Source organism: Drosophila hydei, unplaced genomic scaffold, assembly GCF_003285905.1.
Source record: "Drosophila hydei strain 15085-1641.00,03,60 unplaced genomic scaffold, DhydRS2 tig00000063-arrow-pilon, whole genome shotgun sequence".
Taxonomy (NCBI): Eukaryota; Metazoa; Arthropoda; class Insecta; order Diptera; family Drosophilidae; genus Drosophila; species Drosophila hydei.
This window is the reverse complement of record NW_022045657.1, coordinates 4,379,749-4,397,915: the sequence shown is the minus strand read 5'-3', so window position 1 is coordinate 4,397,915 and position 18,167 is coordinate 4,379,749. Positions and strand designations below refer to the sequence as shown.

The 18,167-nt window shown below is 41.8% G+C and overlaps 8 protein-coding genes across 14 annotated transcripts; 5 read left to right on the top strand and 3 right to left on the bottom strand.

Annotated features, from left to right (window-relative positions):
- The first annotated feature begins 418 nt into the window (after positions 1-418).
- LOC111600238 (katanin p60 ATPase-containing subunit A1) lies at positions 419-5,561 on the top strand. Of its 5 annotated transcripts, none has more exons than XM_023316270.2 (5): positions 419-661; positions 3,350-3,633; positions 3,684-4,309; positions 4,594-5,068; positions 5,140-5,561. In XM_023316270.2, exons 1-5 carry the CDS (start codon positions 546-548, stop codon positions 5,463-5,465), a joined length of 1,827 nt encoding a protein of 608 aa, XP_023172038.1. In that variant the 5' UTR covers positions 419-545; the 3' UTR covers positions 5,466-5,561. The 5 variants fall into 5 exon arrangements, with proteins under 5 accessions (XP_023172038.1, XP_023172039.1, XP_023172036.1 ...); XM_023316271.2 differs by having other exon boundaries at positions 423-661; positions 3,696-4,309; positions 5,140-5,557; XM_023316268.2 differs by lacking the exon at positions 419-661 and adding an exon at positions 1,416-1,847 and having other exon boundaries at positions 5,140-5,559.
- Positions 5,562-5,718: 157 nt separating this feature from the next.
- Positions 5,719-7,610, bottom strand: LOC111600240 (histone acetyltransferase type B catalytic subunit). Its single transcript, XM_023316275.2, has 4 exons — positions 7,459-7,610; positions 7,115-7,268; positions 6,551-7,052; positions 5,719-6,492 (listed from the first exon to the last, which is right to left on the bottom strand). The coding sequence occupies exons 1-4, from the start codon at positions 7,534-7,536 to the stop codon at positions 5,847-5,849; spliced, it is 1,380 nt and encodes a 459-aa protein (XP_023172043.2). The 5' UTR covers positions 7,537-7,610; the 3' UTR covers positions 5,719-5,846.
- A 55-nt stretch (positions 7,611-7,665) lies between these two features.
- LOC111600239 (26S proteasome non-ATPase regulatory subunit 12) lies at positions 7,666-9,702 on the top strand. Its single transcript, XM_023316274.2, has 4 exons — positions 7,666-7,854; positions 7,948-8,987; positions 9,049-9,205; positions 9,259-9,702. Exons 2-4 carry the CDS (start codon positions 7,954-7,956, stop codon positions 9,559-9,561), a joined length of 1,494 nt encoding a protein of 497 aa, XP_023172042.1. The 5' UTR covers positions 7,666-7,854; positions 7,948-7,953; the 3' UTR covers positions 9,562-9,702.
- A 171-nt stretch (positions 9,703-9,873) lies between these two features.
- On the top strand, positions 9,874-11,277 carry LOC111600258 (histone PARylation factor 1-like). The gene has a single exon (XM_023316306.2). The coding sequence runs from the start codon at positions 9,976-9,978 to the stop codon at positions 11,266-11,268; it is 1,293 nt and encodes a 430-aa protein (XP_023172074.2). The 5' UTR covers positions 9,874-9,975; the 3' UTR covers positions 11,269-11,277.
- Positions 11,278-11,356: 79 nt separating this feature from the next.
- Positions 11,357-12,349, bottom strand: LOC111600259. Its single transcript, XM_023316307.2, has 3 exons — positions 12,156-12,349; positions 11,660-12,087; positions 11,357-11,555 (listed from the first exon to the last, which is right to left on the bottom strand). The coding sequence occupies exons 1-3, from the start codon at positions 12,254-12,256 to the stop codon at positions 11,377-11,379; spliced, it is 708 nt and encodes a 235-aa protein (XP_023172075.2). The 5' UTR covers positions 12,257-12,349; the 3' UTR covers positions 11,357-11,376.
- Positions 12,350-12,506: 157 nt separating this feature from the next.
- LOC111600260 (ARL-6-interacting protein 1 homolog) lies at positions 12,507-13,912 on the top strand. 2 transcript variants are annotated; one of them, XM_023316309.2, is made up of 4 exons: positions 12,507-12,621; positions 12,678-12,857; positions 12,964-13,329; positions 13,390-13,912. In XM_023316309.2, exons 2-4 carry the CDS (start codon positions 12,834-12,836, stop codon positions 13,591-13,593), a joined length of 594 nt encoding a protein of 197 aa, XP_023172077.1. In that variant the 5' UTR covers positions 12,507-12,621; positions 12,678-12,833; the 3' UTR covers positions 13,594-13,912. The 2 variants fall into 2 exon arrangements, with proteins under 2 accessions (XP_023172077.1, XP_023172076.1); XM_023316308.2 differs by having other exon boundaries at positions 12,507-12,857.
- LOC111600257 (G-patch domain and KOW motifs-containing protein) lies at positions 13,810-15,853 on the bottom strand. Of its 2 annotated transcripts, none has more exons than XM_023316304.2 (3): positions 15,563-15,848; positions 14,780-15,504; positions 13,810-14,706 (listed from the first exon to the last, which is right to left on the bottom strand). In XM_023316304.2, exons 1-3 carry the CDS (start codon positions 15,706-15,708, stop codon positions 14,051-14,053), a joined length of 1,527 nt encoding a protein of 508 aa, XP_023172072.2. In that variant the 5' UTR covers positions 15,709-15,848; the 3' UTR covers positions 13,810-14,050. The 2 variants fall into 2 exon arrangements, with proteins under 2 accessions (XP_023172072.2, XP_023172073.2); XM_023316305.2 differs by having other exon boundaries at positions 14,616-14,722; positions 15,563-15,853.
- A 133-nt stretch (positions 15,854-15,986) lies between these two features.
- On the top strand, positions 15,987-18,153 carry LOC111600277 (T-complex protein 1 subunit gamma). The gene is made up of 4 exons (XM_023316326.2): positions 15,987-16,122; positions 16,181-16,242; positions 16,359-16,858; positions 16,920-18,153. The coding sequence occupies exons 1-4, from the start codon at positions 16,089-16,091 to the stop codon at positions 17,956-17,958; spliced, it is 1,635 nt and encodes a 544-aa protein (XP_023172094.1). The 5' UTR covers positions 15,987-16,088; the 3' UTR covers positions 17,959-18,153.
- The last annotated feature ends 14 nt before the right edge of the window (positions 18,154-18,167 follow it).

Genomic DNA, 18,167 nt, shown 5'->3' with positions numbered 1-18,167 from the left:
TATGCAACAAAAGCTTAAACACTTAGGACGGCTGCTCAAAACGAGAACATGTAACATATTGAATTCTATATAGTTGGCTCTGAAGGCACGCCACCTGTAATGGTCGAAGGTGCATAGCAGAATGCAAACCCACAAACCTCCCCAAATGTTCACCACTGTTACCAGCTGACTTTGGCCCAAACATTCAGAACTGCTGACCAGCAAACATTGCGCCCAGTTAGTGGCCATTTGTGCAGCGCGTCGTGACGTCGTGCCGCTGCAATTTACCAAATTGCGCAACTCACACAGCTGAGAGAAGAGAGTAACAAAAAAACAACAAGAGCGCCGCAGCGAATGAGAGCTATGTCTGCTGGCACACAGCATCCGCAGCATCGTCAAGCATTTCCGTTCGCTCTCAGCACATTTTGACATCGCCTGTAGCAACAGCAGACGCAAAAATTTTTCAACACTTTTAGGCCAAAAGTAAACAAGTGAAAAAAAAAACAAAATTTAAAAAAAAATTAAAATATCTACTTCTGGAAATACGTTAAAATTCAAATTCAACGATGCGCGGCGAGGAGACCTACAGACGCACCACACGCGAAAAGATTGTTCTGCGTGGCAATACCACCATCCGGACCGTGGACTCCACTTCCACTTATTTGCCTATGATGGGTGCAGGGTGAGTAAGCAGACCGTAAATCTTCCATTACTCGAATGTTAGAGGCGTGCCGGGCCAATTCAACGTGCCTTGACTGCATTTTTTTCTCACTCACTCTCTCTACGCGTATTGATTTTTATCTCTGGCAGCTGATTTGTCTATAAGTAGATATACATATAATGTATAAAAGTGACCTTCGTTTGTTTGATCTGCTGCTGAGCTTAAGTTCAATTGTTGACAAGACTCTCCAAGCAAATATGTTCTATATATACTTCATATGTACATACAAAAACTTAAATTTTATGATATGCTGGGGTTTGAGCTCGCTATTTAAGCTGCATGCAAGCGCGCCATTAAAGCCGGCATAAACAAACGACTAATTATTATAAAAAATATTGTAATTGTAAGATTCTATTCCATGTAAATGTGAGCGAGTGTGCGTATGTATGTATGTATGTGTGTGTGATTGAGCTGGTCGCAGAAATCGATGGCTTCTTTTGCTTGAGTTTGAGTCGACTTGGGCTAGCGTGCGTTGACCATTGGGCGCTCAGGTGGAGGCAATAACTGAGCAACAAAAACTCAAAGCAATACTTCCTTTAACCTCATTTCATATGCACACACACAAGCACAAACCGCACATACAACTGCCCAGAAACTACCCGCCAAACAAATACTGAGCTAGCTTCTTTTGTTGTGGACGAAAGCGTCGTCCGTTGTCCAGTTTTGTGGTCAGTTGGGCTACAACCCTTGAAGCCGACACGTCGAGCGTCGCACGACATCATAGTATTTTTAAATTTTCCGTCAGGCTTAGGCGTTGCTCGAAAATTTGTTATAAACCCTTCAAATTTCTAGTGTACTTGATTAAGCCATTGTCATTGCTGTTGCCGTGGCCGGCAACCATGTTCAATACGAATGCACAAAATTGGTTTGGCATGGGCCAATCGGTTGATGCAACTCCAACTGGCGGTCACAGTAATCATTTGCCCAACAACAGCAGCAATAACAACAATAACAATGGACTACAATCACAATCGTTTATGCGTCAACGTACGCTGACCAGCTCTAATCCGGCACTGGAGCAGCGCAATGCATTGGCAATCCGCCCGCAATCTCCGCCCAATATTCAAGTAGAGTATGAAGTGGCCATGCCTTTCATGTCCGGCTACAGACACACACCATATCATTCGCTATGGGACTTGCATCAGTGGTAAATATTTATACTGTACGAGCTTGGCACAAAGTCAGACTTCAAATTTGTTTCTGTATTAAGTGACTCTTCCATTTACGTCTGGCTTTTTTTGTTATAGTAAGAGCTTGGAAATTATTTTATATTTAGGCCTCAACTGCAAAATTAAATGGATATTAAGCAACAGTTCTATCCAAACTTTGTTTAGCACCTTTCAAATCCTTTAACCAAACTTAATATCCAAAATGCTCGACTTATAATCTTAGCATAAAAAATTCTTCATTTCGAAATTCATATTAAAAATTGAATATTACTTCAGTATAACAAATTGATTTGCAAAAAGACGTAAGTTTCCCAGTCCTTAACCTACTATCAGACGCCTTGCTGACCCGACTTGACGTTTTTGCCACTCATAATTGCCATTGGCTGTTATTTGCATAAATTGACGGTTCCTTGGGTTGCTTTTCTTTGTAACTGAAATTAACATAAACACCTTTTGCGGTGACATGCATTCACCGTAGCTAGCTCATAAAAACAACGAATACGACTAGAGAGGAAGAGAGCTGCCTGAGCTATCACCTAATCTAGATACCTGTTTTTGTCCATTATTTTCCTAGGCAATTTTTAGCCTTGTGCTGGTTTTTCCATCAATCAAGCGTATTATTTAAGGCTGAGTATTGAGTATTCAAGCTGAGTACTCAGTATCTAAACGTTATAGAAATTACTATATATAAATATAAATAGGTCAACTAGGCGGATCAGCCGCTTAATGATTCCACAAGCGCAAAGGTTGGCCCAGTTAAGCAGCTAATCAATTACAAATCTCTGGCTCTGGAACGTGGCTGGCTGTTCGCAGCCATATCAGAAACATTAACCCAATTGTTTATGACCGCGCAATAAGACCACATCCGGTCCAGTGGGTGTCAAAGAAATATGGCTGACTGCAGCCAACTTAATTAGTTAGCAGAACGATATAGAAAATATTGTAGCATACTTTTCAGCGTGCGGGAATTTTTGTTGATAAAGGCAGCAATAGAACAAAATGTCGCAACATGTATTGGTAAACGAATTACAGTTAACAATGATGACGCATGTGAATGTCAACAATAACAATTGTCGCCGGCACGTCAATAACCTGGGTGGCATTCCATCGCCCAAGTTTAATGAACTCTCAACTGTTTTGCATATGCCTGTATATATGTGTATGTATATGTATGACGGGCGCGCGCTTTAGCCACACGAACTTTAACTTCCTAGAAATAACTCAGCACTCTATGTGCATGTTTGTCTGTGTTTGTGTGTGTGTGTGTGTGCAGAGTAAACGACTCAAATGTTGCTATACTAGACTAGACTAGACAAAGTTTGACTGGACTGGAATCGGCGCACGCAAAGGACTTGTTGTCGCCAGCTGATAAGCCAAACAAATGACCTTTGCTAAGCATGCGGCCAAGTTGAACGTGCAGGGCCAATGGCGTGCACCATTTATCATATATCCTCATATTCTTTAACCCCCTTTTCTGCAGCTCATCGACGCCACCAGCCAGCTTATCTCATATGGCGCGTATGATGGACTCATTAATCCTGGACTCGCTATCACCATATGCCTTCACCAAAATCACCACCACAAGCCGACCCTCACGCAATAGCAACAATAGCTTAAAGAAGCCTTCGGCCGAGAATGTGCAGCATACACCTGTCGTCAATCCTCATCGACCCATCAACAATCTGGGCCCCAATGCACCCAATGGCTTAGGCATAGGAGGCGCGGTGCCAGTGCGGAACAAGCAGCAACGTTTGCCCATACAAGGTTTGTTCCAGAAGTGTACCTTTGCTTGCTCACCCAACAATTAAACACAGTCTATGATACAGAGGTTGCCCCGCAGCCGCGCTCCGGCCAGACAGCAATGCCGTTTCCCTCACAGCAGCAGCAGGATTCTCGCTGGGTATCCTCGTTGCGGCGACGTGATCCTGAGCTGCAGCCAACGCTTCCATCTATCGGCAACAATTTGAACAGCAACAATCTGAGTCAGAGTCATCATGGCAGCGCTGGCAATGTGGGCATGCCAGCGAGCAACACGAGTAGTAACGCGGGCATTGGTCTACGGCTGAGTCGCCCTGGCAGGGCGTCCGCTCTGACGGCAGCTGTGCGCAAGAGTCGATCAGTGGAACGATTGCGAGCCCGCAAGTTGAGCACCAATACGCAACTGACACTTAAGCAAAGGCCGGTGAAGAAGAACTCATTGGATGACAACTCTAATTCTGATGATCAGGATGCGACCACATCACTGGAGGATAATTCACATGCACAATCGACCACACACAATACACCCAGATGTTCGCCGAAGATAAAGATCAAGCATTTCTCACCGTTAGGCTATGAGGCCCACCTGGTCGATACACTGGAGAAGGACATACTGCAGCGACATCCGTGCATCAAATGGACTGAAGTGGCGGGTCTCAATGCGGCCAAGACCATATTGCAGGTGAAATTGATTGAGTATATTCAAAGTTAAGGTCGTTCACCTAGTAGAAGGTGTAGATTCGATTTTTTTTTTACCCCGGAGCATATAAACTAACAGTATATATAGACTAACTTACTGACCAGACACTTGAACACACACCTTACAATGTTTCTATACTCGTTCATTAAGTTACGGGGGTATATTGGTTTTGACCAATATCCCTCTTGTTGTCTGTTCCGTCTGTCTAAGCATCGAATTTGAAGATAAACTAAATGAATTATTTGTTTTTATATTTTTTTTTGCAGGAGGCCGTAGTTCTACCCATTATAATGCCCGAGTTCTTTAAGGGAATCCGCCGGCCATGGCGCGGAGTCCTAATGGTCGGTCCTCCAGGCACGGGCAAAACCATGCTGGCTAAAGCCGTGGCCACAGAGTGCGGTACAACTTTTTTCAACGTGTCCTCATCCACACTTACATCCAAGTACCGTGGCGAGAGCGAGAAGCTGGTGCGTCTGCTTTTCGAGATGGCGCGTTTCTATGCGCCAAGCACCATATTCATTGATGAAATCGATGCGCTGTGCGCATCTCGTGGCAGCGACTCTGAGCATGAGGCTAGCCGACGCTTTAAAGCAGAGCTGCTCATCCAAATGGATGGCCTAAATGCTACCTTGCATGATAATAAGGTCATCATGGTGCTCGCGGCGACAAATCATCCGTGGGACATTGACGAAGCCTTTCGCCGACGTTTCGAGAAGCGCATCTACATACCGCTGCCCAACGGTAAGAAGTCTCTAGATGGGACACCCATATTCATACCCATACATAGTGTAATATTTTCATTTTTTTTGCAGAGGAGACACGCGCGGCGTTGTTGCAACTCTGTCTTAAAGATGTATCGCTGTCGTCGGACTTGAATACGGCACTCATTGGTGATGAACTGCAGGGCTATTCCGGGTCGGACATTAGTAATGTGTGCCGCGATGCCTCGATGATGGCCATGCGACGGCTCATCTCCGGCCGCACGCCGCAAGAAATCAAGCAAATTCGCCGCGAGGATGTGGATCAGCCGATTACCCTGCAAGACTTTAAAGATGCACAACAACGCACCAAGAAATCTGTTTCGGCTGACGATGTGGCACGTTTCGAGAAATGGATGGAGGAATACGGCTCCTGCTAGTTGTACGATCTTTGTGCTGTTGCAGCACCAAATTTATAAAGTCCCCTTCTCCGCACACCCATACGTATGTACTTCCAATTCGCAATTTCTTTTATACTGTAAAAACTATATGTATCGTTGATATATAGCTATATAATAAACATGTTTTTACATATTTAATTGCTCAAAATCCCACACCCCAAACTGCACTTCATGGACACACACAAACGCATACGCATATGTATGTAATTTTTTAATATATATATATTTATTCGAAAGAATCCTACTATAGGCTTATAGCAACAAATTGTATTTTGTAATCAACATATTTAGAACGGAAAAACGTAATAAATTAATCAAACACCCAACGGCATTCTTTTTATTTATGTATATCTCATAAGTCTAGGCCCGTAGTTTATCAATTGTATTTTTGTAATCCTGTTCAATGACAACATACTCCTCCTGCAGCTGTTCCATGCGCTGTTTTACATTGGGCAAACGTGCGCGCAACATTTCCGTATCCATTTTATAGCGTTCCATCTTTTGAAGATCTTTCAGTTGTTTGTAGTAAACGGCATTAAGGCGTTTCTTAACTTCTAGCCGATAGGCTTTATATTCCTTTTCATCATGTATGTTGGTATAGTACAGGCGCAACAATTCATAGACCTTACGCACCTGGCGTGGATTCAATTTTAAGGCCTCACGTGCCTCTCTCACCATTTCCTTATTGAAACCTTTCTTGATTATATCGCGGGCAAAACATTTAAGCGTTAGACACAGGCGTGCGTCCACAAAATTGCGCAATCGCTGAAAATCCTCTGATGGATCCTCAACCGTTATGTCTACCACATTTTTCTGGCTCTGATAGAACTTGTATATGGTTTCTACTAGCTGTGTGGCCAGACCCATCTTCTGGAAAGGCGGCAGAATGAGCATTTGGCTAATTCGAGGACGCTTATTTTGCGGATATGCATAATACTCATAGACAGTGGTGTAGCCAGCAGTTGCATACTGGTACTCACCATCCTTATTCTTATATTTCTCATAGCTGAAATAAGAAAAAAATTTGACTAACAAAAAAATATTGTATACGAAATTCTAATTACCAGATAAAATAACACCACTGAGCATCATCGGTGTCTATGTAGGAGGCAGCGTCAACAAACCACAATATAAAAGTTTGCAGACGCGTAAAGAACTTTAGAAATGAGGAAGATTTGTAGTCGCATTGGTAGATCTCGAAGAGTCGAACACTGCCATCATTGGCGCGCTGGATGTATTCACTGAGTTTCTCTCCAAATGGTTGAAACTTGTCGGCCTTGTCTAGCGTCTTGAGAAACTCATCCAGATTAATGAAATAGCAGCCGTCTGGCAGACTTTGAGCAATTGTGGCCACCACGTCGTCGGCCTTGATTTCCCCGCCAGATATTTCATTGACTCGTTTCTCATACTCGATGCCCAAATAGATATGCAACGGACCAGCCGTATACAGAACGCGCACGTGCAAGCCCTCATACCCAAATATGGTCTCCGACTCACCAAATATCTGATGTGCCATGGCGGGGTGAAATATTAAGGCATCATTGTTAATGTCCGCCTTGTCGCGTACTGCAGTCAGGTAATTGACAACTGTAATTCGACATAATTATATTATATAATGTTTAACTTACTCAGCTTGAACTCAACCGTATCAAGCGCGTCTAGCACCAGATCCTGATATTCCTGAATTTGTGCCATTTTGCTGCTTGTCTTTCGGATGCCCCTCAAATTGGCGCGCAAAATGTGGTTGTAGTTGTAGCGTCGTAAGAGCAAACGCGTGCGGCACTGTGCAAGGATTTAATTACGAATATCGTAACGTTGTCTCTTGGCAAAAAAGGAATTTACATGCACTTTTCATAAAACAAACGCTCAATCGTTATTGTATTTAGCGAATTTCCTTCGCGGCTTAACAAAGGCTGAATCGTAAGTGTTGTGCAGTGTAGCTAAACTGCAACACCAGGGATGCACAACTTACCGTATGTTTGCGCGATTTGCGTCTTTTAGTATATTTGGTCTTGCTTTGCAGAAGCCGTTTCCTTTTACCAGTTGACATTCTATATCCCCAAATTGTAAATTATATACGTTTTACATTTATTTAACAAATTTTTAATCAATCTAGTTTTGAAGTTTGTTTCAATTTAAAATTGCATTGTTTGTCAGACACTGTTCAACACTGCTATCACGCGCAGCCAACTTAACATCATTTGTAAGCAAATTTGTGCAGGGTTTTAATCGAAATTCACCGCATTTATTTGCTTCTGCTTAAATAAAGTATTCCAATTACAACAACCGCAAATAAGGCGGCAAACAGTTAAGTTTTCTTCGTTTAACAACCATAAATACGATCCACTTTAGTTCAACGTAATAAAATGTGAGTATCAGCCCTAAAAAAAGTTGCCTTGTCATACCATTTACAACAACATCAACAAAAATCCTAACTAGTGCAATTTCTTTTTATTTGAAGCTCATAATGGATACCTATTTATTCGATGGCGGACGCATTACCAAAATGGAGGTGGACTATGAACCTGCCTGCAATGAGAAAATTCCGATGGCCAAGGAGTTGGCCAAGAAGAATCCCGACGCCTTTCATGAAGCGATCGAAATGATGCTTCAGCTGGAGAAACAAACACGTCTGGGTGCTGACATGGTATCCTGCTCACGGGTGCTCGTGGCCATCTGCCAGATATGCCTCCAGGCAGGTAACTGGAATGCATTAAACGAGTATGTATCACTTTTGGTGCGTCGCCGTTCTCAACTGAAGCAGGCGGTGGTCAAGATGATCCAGGAATGCTGTACATATGTGGACAAGACGCCCGATAAGGAGACCAAGCTAAAGCTGATAGATACGCTGCGTTCCGTAACCGAAGGCAAAATCTATGTAGAAATTGAACGTGCACGTTTAACTAAAATTTTGGCAGACATTAAGGAAGCTGATGGCGATGTGTCAGCTGCAGCTGCAGTCATGGAAGAGCTGCAAGTGGAAACCTATGGCTCAATGGATAAGCGTGAAAAGGTCGAGCTCATATTAGAGCAAATGCGCCTGTGTCTGCTGAAGGAGGACTTTGTGTCCACCCAGATTATTGCAAAGAAAATCAGTATCAAATTTTTTGATGATCCGGCACAACATGATCTTAAGTTAAAATTCTATAATCTAATGATACAACTCAATCGAGATACATCATTTCTGAATACATCTCGTCACTATCAAGCTATTGCGGAACCGCCACGTAAAAAGACACCATCAGCCGTAGAGTCATCTACTGGAGATGAAAAGAAAAAGAGTGACGATAAAAAGACAAAAGAGGAGGATGATAAAAAATCAGAAGCCGATTTGGCTGTTGAGCCAGAAATTGAACTGACAGATGCGCAGAAAAAGGAGCTCACAGACAAGCTGGTCTGCGCTGTGCTCTACTGCGTACTTGCTCCCTTTGACAACGAGCAGAGTGATATGATGGCGCATTTATCAAAGAACAAGAAACTGGAGGATGTCCTTGCCTACAAGTAATAATGCCTTACTATGAGTCACTAATATATAACACTAACTTATTTTTTTATCTTAAAGGGAAATACTGCGTCTGTTCATGTCGAAGGAGCTTATAAATTTTGATACGTTCAATGCGGACTTTGGCACGGTCTTGGCCGAGAACGATATGTTCAAAGATAACAGCAAGCATGGCAAGAAATGCATCACTGAGTTAAAGGACCGATTGATAGAGCACGTACGTTGTTTTAAAAGTATTAAGTTAACCTATTAATTTGCCCTATACTTTAGAACATACGTATCATAGCGATGTATTACTCACGACTGCATTTGACGCGTATGAGTGAACTGTTGAATTTACCCACAAATCGCTGTGAGGAGTATCTATCCAAATTGGCAAACAGTGACACAATACGTGTGAAGATTGATAGACCGGCTGGCATTATCTATTTTACAACAAAGAAGAGTGCTTCGGATATTTTGAACAATTGGGCAACCGATGTAAATCAGCTGATGTCCCTTGTCAACAAAACATGTCATTTGATTAATAAGGAGGAATGCGTCTACTCAGTTATGTGTGCCGTCGAAGAATAATAGCATTTTAAGTTTATTGTATTTTCTTTTTGAAGCATCTGCCCATAAACATACATTTATTGTAATACCAACTAACCAACTACAAATTAATTACTTTGCAAAAGTTTGTATTCATAGAATGAAATACAATAATTAAAACAAGCTCACCATTTAAATACATGTGCCAATATTTAGAATTATTGGAAAGCTGTTTGCATATATGTATATCGGCTTGCCACCATTGTAGTGATTGAAACTTATTTTACTACTGCTATCGACATATCGATCAATCATGATGCAAGCAACTGCTACAACCCTGTTTGACCTCTTGCGGTTGGTATTTTGTAGATAACAAGAAGAAGAATAAGCTTTTAGTATTGTTTTTATTGTTGTTGCATTTATACATTAAATTGAAGAATTTCGAGAGATTGCAAAATGCCAAAGGCAAACTGTAAATACTGGGACAAATGCTACCAGCGAAATGAGGCACACTTAGAGAAATATAATCACCCAACCAAGCAAATAGAAACCCAAAAATTGGCGCCAAAACGCAGAGCAACTTCCGAGGAGGAAGATAAAAACAGTGCAAATACGAGCAGCAAAATGGAGTCACCAGAGGTGGAAAAAAATTTGGGAAGTTATGAGTCGGAGACGGCTGAGTTGCACAAGGAAGCAATGAACAATATTGCGGGAAAGAATTATATGGAAATACTAGAAAAGCGCATACGTTTGTCGGTACAGCAAGAGTACGATAATCTCTGCGCGAGCAATGAATTTATTCGACACAAATTTCTGGTAGAAATGCCGGAAGATTTTTACGAGTTCTGGAAATTCATAAACTCAATAAAGAAGGATGTCACCAATGCCGCAGCACTGCAGCATATGGAATCGGTACTTCAGTTGCAGTTGGTCGGTCCTTTCGAGTTTTTGGCTGGTAAATTTCACAAAGCCAAAATAGGTGAACCAGGAGACTACTTGCGACATTGGCGTTTCTATTATGATCCGCCCGAGTTTCAAACCGTATTTGTTCGTCAAGGCACAGGTATACACTATGGCTACTGGCGCGATGTGCCACAGGACAAAGAGCGACTGATGCTGGCACGCAATGATGCGACACGCAGCTGTGAGTTTGAATTTGTGGCTGGCAACATATTTGATGCGTTCCTCCACTATTTGCAGCATGATTATGTGGGCACGCCATTCACAACAGGCCAAGTGGCTGCCATCAAGAAAGCAACGAAACAGTATATCAGTGATAACTCGCTGGAATTGTCGCAGCTTGAAATTTTGAAGACTGAACGGAATAAGCGTGTAGTGACCAAATCATTTCATCGGGCTGGTATTGTGGTGCCCTACGAGCGCAAGTCGCAGCAAGGCTATCGGCCGCTTATGGTCAGCGATGCAGAACTTAAGAAAATTTTGGCTTTGTTTGAGCGAAAAGATCTGAACGATGGAAGCGATAATGCCAAACAGGCAGTGCTTGAGAAATTACAGCCATTGGCTAATGCGGCAAACATTGCTGTGGACGAATGTGATTTTGGCACGGCCTTGGAGCTGGGGCTTGATTTGTTTAGCAGTGGTCACAAAGAGTTGCATATGTTGGCCTCTTCGCTGTTGGTGCCCGCCTATTCGTTGCTCTCGCGGCCACAGTTTATAGCTATTGCAAAGGCGCACATGGAACGACGCAGCAAAGAACTCAATTTGAGCATATTCGAAGTATTAAAGTAATCTACCCTTGTACTGGTTTGCAAATTAATTGTGATGTTTGATTTTCATTTGCAACCCCAACCTTTTATTTAAATAAAAACAACCACCTAACACTTATGTTCATTTTGTTTACATATACAAGTAGGAGCTATCCTTGGCTGGTGGTAAATAACGTTCAATGCACGGTACGCCCATCTTCTGTAGCAGCTTCAGCACAGGTTGTGCAGCAATTACATCCAGGGGCAGTTTGTCTGTGTATATAACGTAAGAGCTGACAGGTAATTCCATCTGATTACGCCAGCTGGCAACTGCAAAAATCGTAGGGAAATATATATTAATACATTTACCGAGGAATACCGAGGAATTCGCCGAAACTTAAATCTGATTTTTCATGATAAACTCAAACACTTACTGCCTGCTGCCACTCCAGCTATAAAGTTGGGTGCTTCTAGCTCGCTCAAAGTTTTATCATCTCCCTTGCCACCAATGCTGTGCACAATAGCTACATATTCGCAGTATCTGTCAATCTCCTCGCTTTTGTAGTCCACCTTGGGCTTTATGGTGATGGTTAATACGCGCTTTGCTAGTTGTGCGTAAGGTATTAGTAGCTCTGTAATTTCGCCACTGCTGGTCAGATCCTCCTCCAGCGTGGCTATCAGCTGTCCTTTTGAGGCATTCCAATGCAAAGTGGAACTTTTTGCTGGTATCTCACAAATGAGTTTTGCATCGTCAAGCAACGCACCCCTGCTGAACTCTGTTACGAATGGACCCTCGAGAAGCACTAACAGATCACTGGCAAATGGTGTTTCATCTGTTCCATCCATAAATTTGAGTTGCGACCTGTTAAAGACATATACATATTAAATCAGTGAAAGCATGTTATAAACAATCAAGAACTGCAAACTCACTTTGGGGCCGGCTCAATGCTTTCGAATTCGTCCTCCTCGCAGTCATCCCAGAACGCGCGGGAAGACGGAATTCTTACTTCGCCAAAGCCTGGACAACTCATTGTGTTATTAATAAATTGAAAATTGGGATTCTAATGAAAAACAAGAAAACGTTGACAATTGTATCGTTTTTTTTTTCAAGTCATTTTCAAAAGTATCGCATGGGCATACTTAGTTGGTGTATCTTCTCTAAAAATATTTTAAAGTAGCAGTTGCTTTTGCTATTAAATATTTTTAAGAAATTAAATCATTTAAAGTAGTTCTTGATCAGTTTTAAATAGTTCTTATTGACATTTACAGCTCACACACTCTCCTATTTTTAGTAAAATTACAACTAGTTTTTAAAATATTCCGGTAACATTTTAATAATTACACGCATACTGCTCAAATTCATTAGCTTTTATCAGTGTCACCCAATTTGTCTCAAGTATATCGATATATTGTACTGCCATACCTGTGTGTCAAAACGATATTTTTCTTTAGCGAACGTCGCTATCGATGCTTTTTACATCCTTACTGGAAGCTTGCACAAACAAATTGATTTTTCTTCCAAACTAACTATAACTCCACTGTATCGAATAAATATATATACGAGAAAACTAAGGCGTGGAAACGTTTTATCAAATCCGACAAACAAAGATGACAACATCTCAAGTTGACCAGGTAAGCGAGGACCCGTTATTCCAACTGATTCCTTTGCACTTTTGTAATACGCACACGCAAAGAAATTGCCGCCATCATGAAAAGTAAAATTTTCATTAATTTACAGAAGCGTGCCCTAATCAAACTAAAGCACGACCTGGAACCATTTCGCAATGCCATTGTAAGCGGATATGGTGTTCTTACTTGGGAAAAACAATACTATGCCGGCGTCGTCTTTGGCGCCATCAGTATCATGTATCTGTTGCTATGGTATATGGATTTGTCCTTTATAACTCTATTCTCCTTGCTGGCCTTACTGGCATTCTTTATGGACTTTGTTATTCCGATGCTGTCACGGTTGGTTGCCAATGGTGGGAATTGGGATGGCGAACAGGAGGCCAAATTTGAAGACGTTTGCGGACAGTTGTATAAAATTAAATCAAGCATTGTCGATTGGTATGATTATCTGTTCAAGGAGCGCAAGCCAACAATGGTAATCACTTTGTACATATAGATCTAGACAAGAAATTTTATTGTAAACATCTTTTCATAGGTTGTGATCATAATAAGCATGGCTCTACTGGCTCTGGCCTGGATTGGTGCCATCATTAATAATCTATTGTTAATGTATTGTGCTACGGTACTGGTAGCTATGTGGCCGGGCTTGAATGAAAAAGATGTTTTCAAGTCCCTTATCCAGAAAGTTTCTAAGATAATTAATGATAAAATTCAATATGGCAAAAAGAAGCTTCAGTAAACCGCTAATTTTTGTTTATTAAATTATTATATGGACTATTAAATAAATATCATCAAACCCAGATACACACAATCCCTCATATTCGACCAAAAAGCACATATTCGAATATATAAAACTAAGTCATTTACTTGCCATCTCACACAACCTAATCAATAAATATAGTATATCGTAATATATAAGTATGCAATGGGCATATTGAAAGTATTATCATTCATATAACTAGCAAAAATTCATAAACATAAAGCATTTTGGTAACCTATACATCACCACATTTCTAACTCTAAGTTTGTATGGGCCCCAAAGTTTCTCAAAGAAAGACATTTTTGTGATTGAGTTGATTGAAATTTAATGATAATCCCACATAAGCATGAAAAACTATGCGTCTTCTGCTAATACATAAATGTTTAAAATAAATTTTCGAATGAATCAACAATTGTGTAACCTGAGTTTCTTTGTACTATTTCGTACGCCCATCACGCGATCGAGACCGGGTGCGGGAACGAGCATGTTTACTCTTTTTAGTTTTCTTTTTTTGATGACGTCGTCGTGTCCTTTCGTCCGTGCTGCTATCGCTATCCTCGCTAGTACTTGAGGAACGGCGATTTCGGTGCGATTTACTTTTTGTTTTCTTTGACTTCCTTTTCTTGGATTTACTGTTGCTGTTCCCAGTTTTTGACTTCCTTTTGTACTTGCGCTCGTAAGCGGAATCAGAATCACTTTCTGTTGATTCGTCTGTATCGTCGGCTTCGTCTGAGCTGCTTTGCTGGCGTCTTCGACTACCTGATTTAGATGTGCTGCTACTTGTGAGAGAATCCTGACCACGGTCTTGGTAACGACTACTTCTGCTGGATTCATCTCTTCCCCGCTCTTCTGTCCTATAAGGATTACGTTCCTCTCTTTTGAAGGATGTGCTGCATTTGTCTATGTAGTCTTTGTCTTTTTTACAAGACTTCCGTTCTTCGTCTTTTGTTCTATGCATTTTGCGTTCCTCCTCTCGTTGTCTATTCCGACTGTCCGTCTTTACACTGATTCTCTCTGTTGACTTTTCCCGCTTTATAATTATTTGGCCATGCTCGTTTTCGTGCTTTTTAAACTCTTCATATTTGGCTGTATCTGCAAATAATGGGAACTAATATTAATTTTATTTCACTTAGTCTGTGCTTAGTTTTATGTAGTTACCACTTACTTATGCACTTGCCATACTGTGAATATTCTTTGCGAGAGACGGGCTGGCAAAGAAACTCATTAAATGCTTCTTTGTTACCTCCAATTGCCATTTTAACAATCACACGACCAGCATGATCGTCAAAGCCCTCAATCTGTCCATACTGATCTTTTTGCTTGCCACCTAAGATGCGCACATAAGCTTGTTTCTTAATTTCCAATATTTCATTTCTCTCGGGCTGCACCAGCAACGCTTTTGGTTTCAAAGCTTTGTCAGCGCCTAAGCCCATGCCTTTGGGTCGCAAAAATGGAGCCTCATCTACCGGAACAGCGCCCTTTTTCTTAGGCGGCGGATCCACCCAGCCCATACCGCGTAGCATCGCCAGACCAAATTGCTGTATAGGTATTGAGTCATAGTCATCTAAGGTTGCTTCTTTGGCACCATCCAGCGGCAACTCATCAGCTTTTAAAGCCGGTAATACAAGCTTTTCACTATCCATTACATCGTTGCCATTTTCGTTCGCAGCGGCTTCAAGCAGTTCGCGTGCGGCTCTTTGCTCTAAGTTGACAGTCTCACCATTAGTAGTTACTTCAGCTATAGATTGGGGTTCGGCATTGGACTCTTCGGGGTCTACGTCTTCTTCGCCCATCAAAACAGCGCGACGTTTCATTAGACTTGCCAACGCAGTGGAAGTTTTCTGAATAGTGGGCATTTGTATGACAAGTGGCGCAACTTCTTGTTTTTCACTAGAAACATTGAATAAACAATAAGTTTTACATTGTATTACAAATATTGTTTACTTACGCGACAAGCTTTATTTCCTTGCCTTCGAGGCATTTTATTAGCTCTACTTTGTTTTCTTCTTTTGTCGCTTTGCTGGGTAATATATTTGGCTTTTTAGCCACCTTGCTAAAACCAAAGGATATCTTTTTTGTATCCATGGCGTGCATTTTACACAAAACGTTTATAAACAATAATGCAACAGCTGCGATTATAGTGTTGCCAATGTGTGTAATGATATCGACTAGCTATCGATATAGAGTCAGCAATTTGGCGCTGCCCAATTAAAATATTTCTGTCTTGCAACATTTTAATTTTAAATAATACATAATTTGTGTAGGTGCTGTCTGAATAATAATATTTATTAATATTGATCAATAATTAAACACTAACAAAAATATGTGTTATCGAATCTTCTCGAATCGTGTGTCAGCGTTTCTAACCTCAAAAATAAATGTCACTCATTCTCTTTCAAACAGCGGCAACAGCAAAACGCGAGGCACGAGTTCTATTATTTTCCCTTTGAAATTAATTAAAAATATCAATAATCATGTTTGGTGGACAGCAACCAATACTCGTGTTGAGTAAGCGTTAAATTTGCATTGAACTAAGTTAATATACTAACTTATTCTTATCGTTAAGGTCAAAACACAAAAAGAGAATCGGGCCGCAAAGTGCAGTTGGAGAATATTCAAGCCGGAAAGGTATGTGTGTGAGTGAGATCGTATGTGTGTAATGCTTGTGACTCACATGTCTCATGCGGCTGTCGTGCAATTTTGGCCATCTGTTTACAAGATTGTAAAATTATTAATAATTTCAGGCTATTGCTGATGTGATACGCACATGCTTGGGTCCCCAGGCCATGCTTAAAATGCTTATGGATCCAATGGGCGGAATCGTGATGACCAACGATGGCAATGCAATATTGCGTGAAATTACTGTGCAGCATCCTGCGGCCAAGAGCATGATTGAGATTGCTCGCACACAGGATGAGGAGGTTGGTGATGGTACCACCTCTGTAATTGTCCTGGCTGGGGAGATGCTAGCCGCTGCCGAACCATTCCTGCAACAGCAAATCCACCCAACAGTGATAATTCGTGCCTATCGGGAAGCGCTCGAAGACATTGTTAATCATTTGCAGTCTGATTTGAGTGTCCAGTTGGATGTCAAGGATAAAGCTAAAATGGCTGATGTCGTTAAGGCCTGCGTTGGCACCAAATTCATAGGCAAGTGGTCTGATATGGCTGTTAAGATTGCTTTGGATGCTGTTGAGACTGTTACGTTGAATGAGAATGGACGATTGGAGGTGGACATTAAGCGGTATGTAGTTGAAGTAGAAGGATCTGGAGTAAACATTTATTTTATTTCATAATTTCGATAGCTATGCAAAGGTGGAGAAGATTCCCGGTGGTGCTATCGAAGACTCCTGTGTGCTGAGGGGTGTTATGCTCAACAAGGACGTGACCCATCCCAAAATGCGTCGCTACATAGAGAATCCACGCATTGTGCTGTTGGATTGCTCACTGGAATACAAAAAGGGCGAGAGCCAGACAAACGTTGAAATCATTGGCGAACAGGACTTTACGCGCATGCTGCAAATAGAAGAAGAGTTTGTACAGCGCGTCTGTGCTGATATAATTGCCGTCAAACCGGATCTGGTGTTTACCGAAAAGGGTGTATCTGATCTGGCGCAGCATTATTTACTAAAGGCGGGCATTACTGCTATTCGTCGTCTACGCAAAACGGACAACTTGCGTATTGCTCGCGCCTGCGGTGCTACCATTGTAAACCGAACTGAGGAGCTGACGGAGAAGGATGTCGGCACTGGTGCCGGACTATTTGAGATCAAGAAAATTGGTGACGAGTATTTCACGTTTGTCACACAATGCAAGGAACCCAAGGCCTGCACCATATTGCTGCGAGGCGCCAGCAAGGACATACTCAATGAAACTGAGCGTAATCTGCAGGATGCTCTGCACGTGGCACGCAATCTTGTCCTTGAGCCACGTCTTGTAGCTGGCGGTGGTGCTGTCGAAATGGCAGCCTCCCAGCTGCTAACACGTAAGCAAGTAAAAGGACCCTACACTGCCGTAGCGCATGCTTTAGAAATTATACCACGCACACTTGCCCAGAATTGCGGCGCCAATACTATTCGCGCGTTGACCGCCCTGCGTGCCAAGCACGCCTCCCACACTGGCGCTGGAGTCTGTGCTTGGGGCATTGATGGCGAATCTGGTGAAATTGTTGACATGAATGAGAAAAACATTTGGGAGCCACTTGCCGTCAAGTTGCAGACCTACAAAACTGCAGTGGAGACTGCTATTCTTCTGCTGCGTATCGATGATATTGTATCTGGATCAAAGAAGCGTGGCGGCAACGAACCAACTAATCCGGCAGCCATGGCTCAGGGTCATGAGTAGGCAAAGAACAACCAATACATGTGTATTAATAATTCTTAATATTTTAATACTTAATTTAACACAAACAAAATCAACACACACACACTACACAAATGTCTAACATTTCGCCAGCTCCTTCACATACAAAATTATTGTTGCATTTTCTCTCATTAACAGTACACAAATAAATACGATAAAACAAAAATAATTCAGAAATCCTGCGGTCGGTA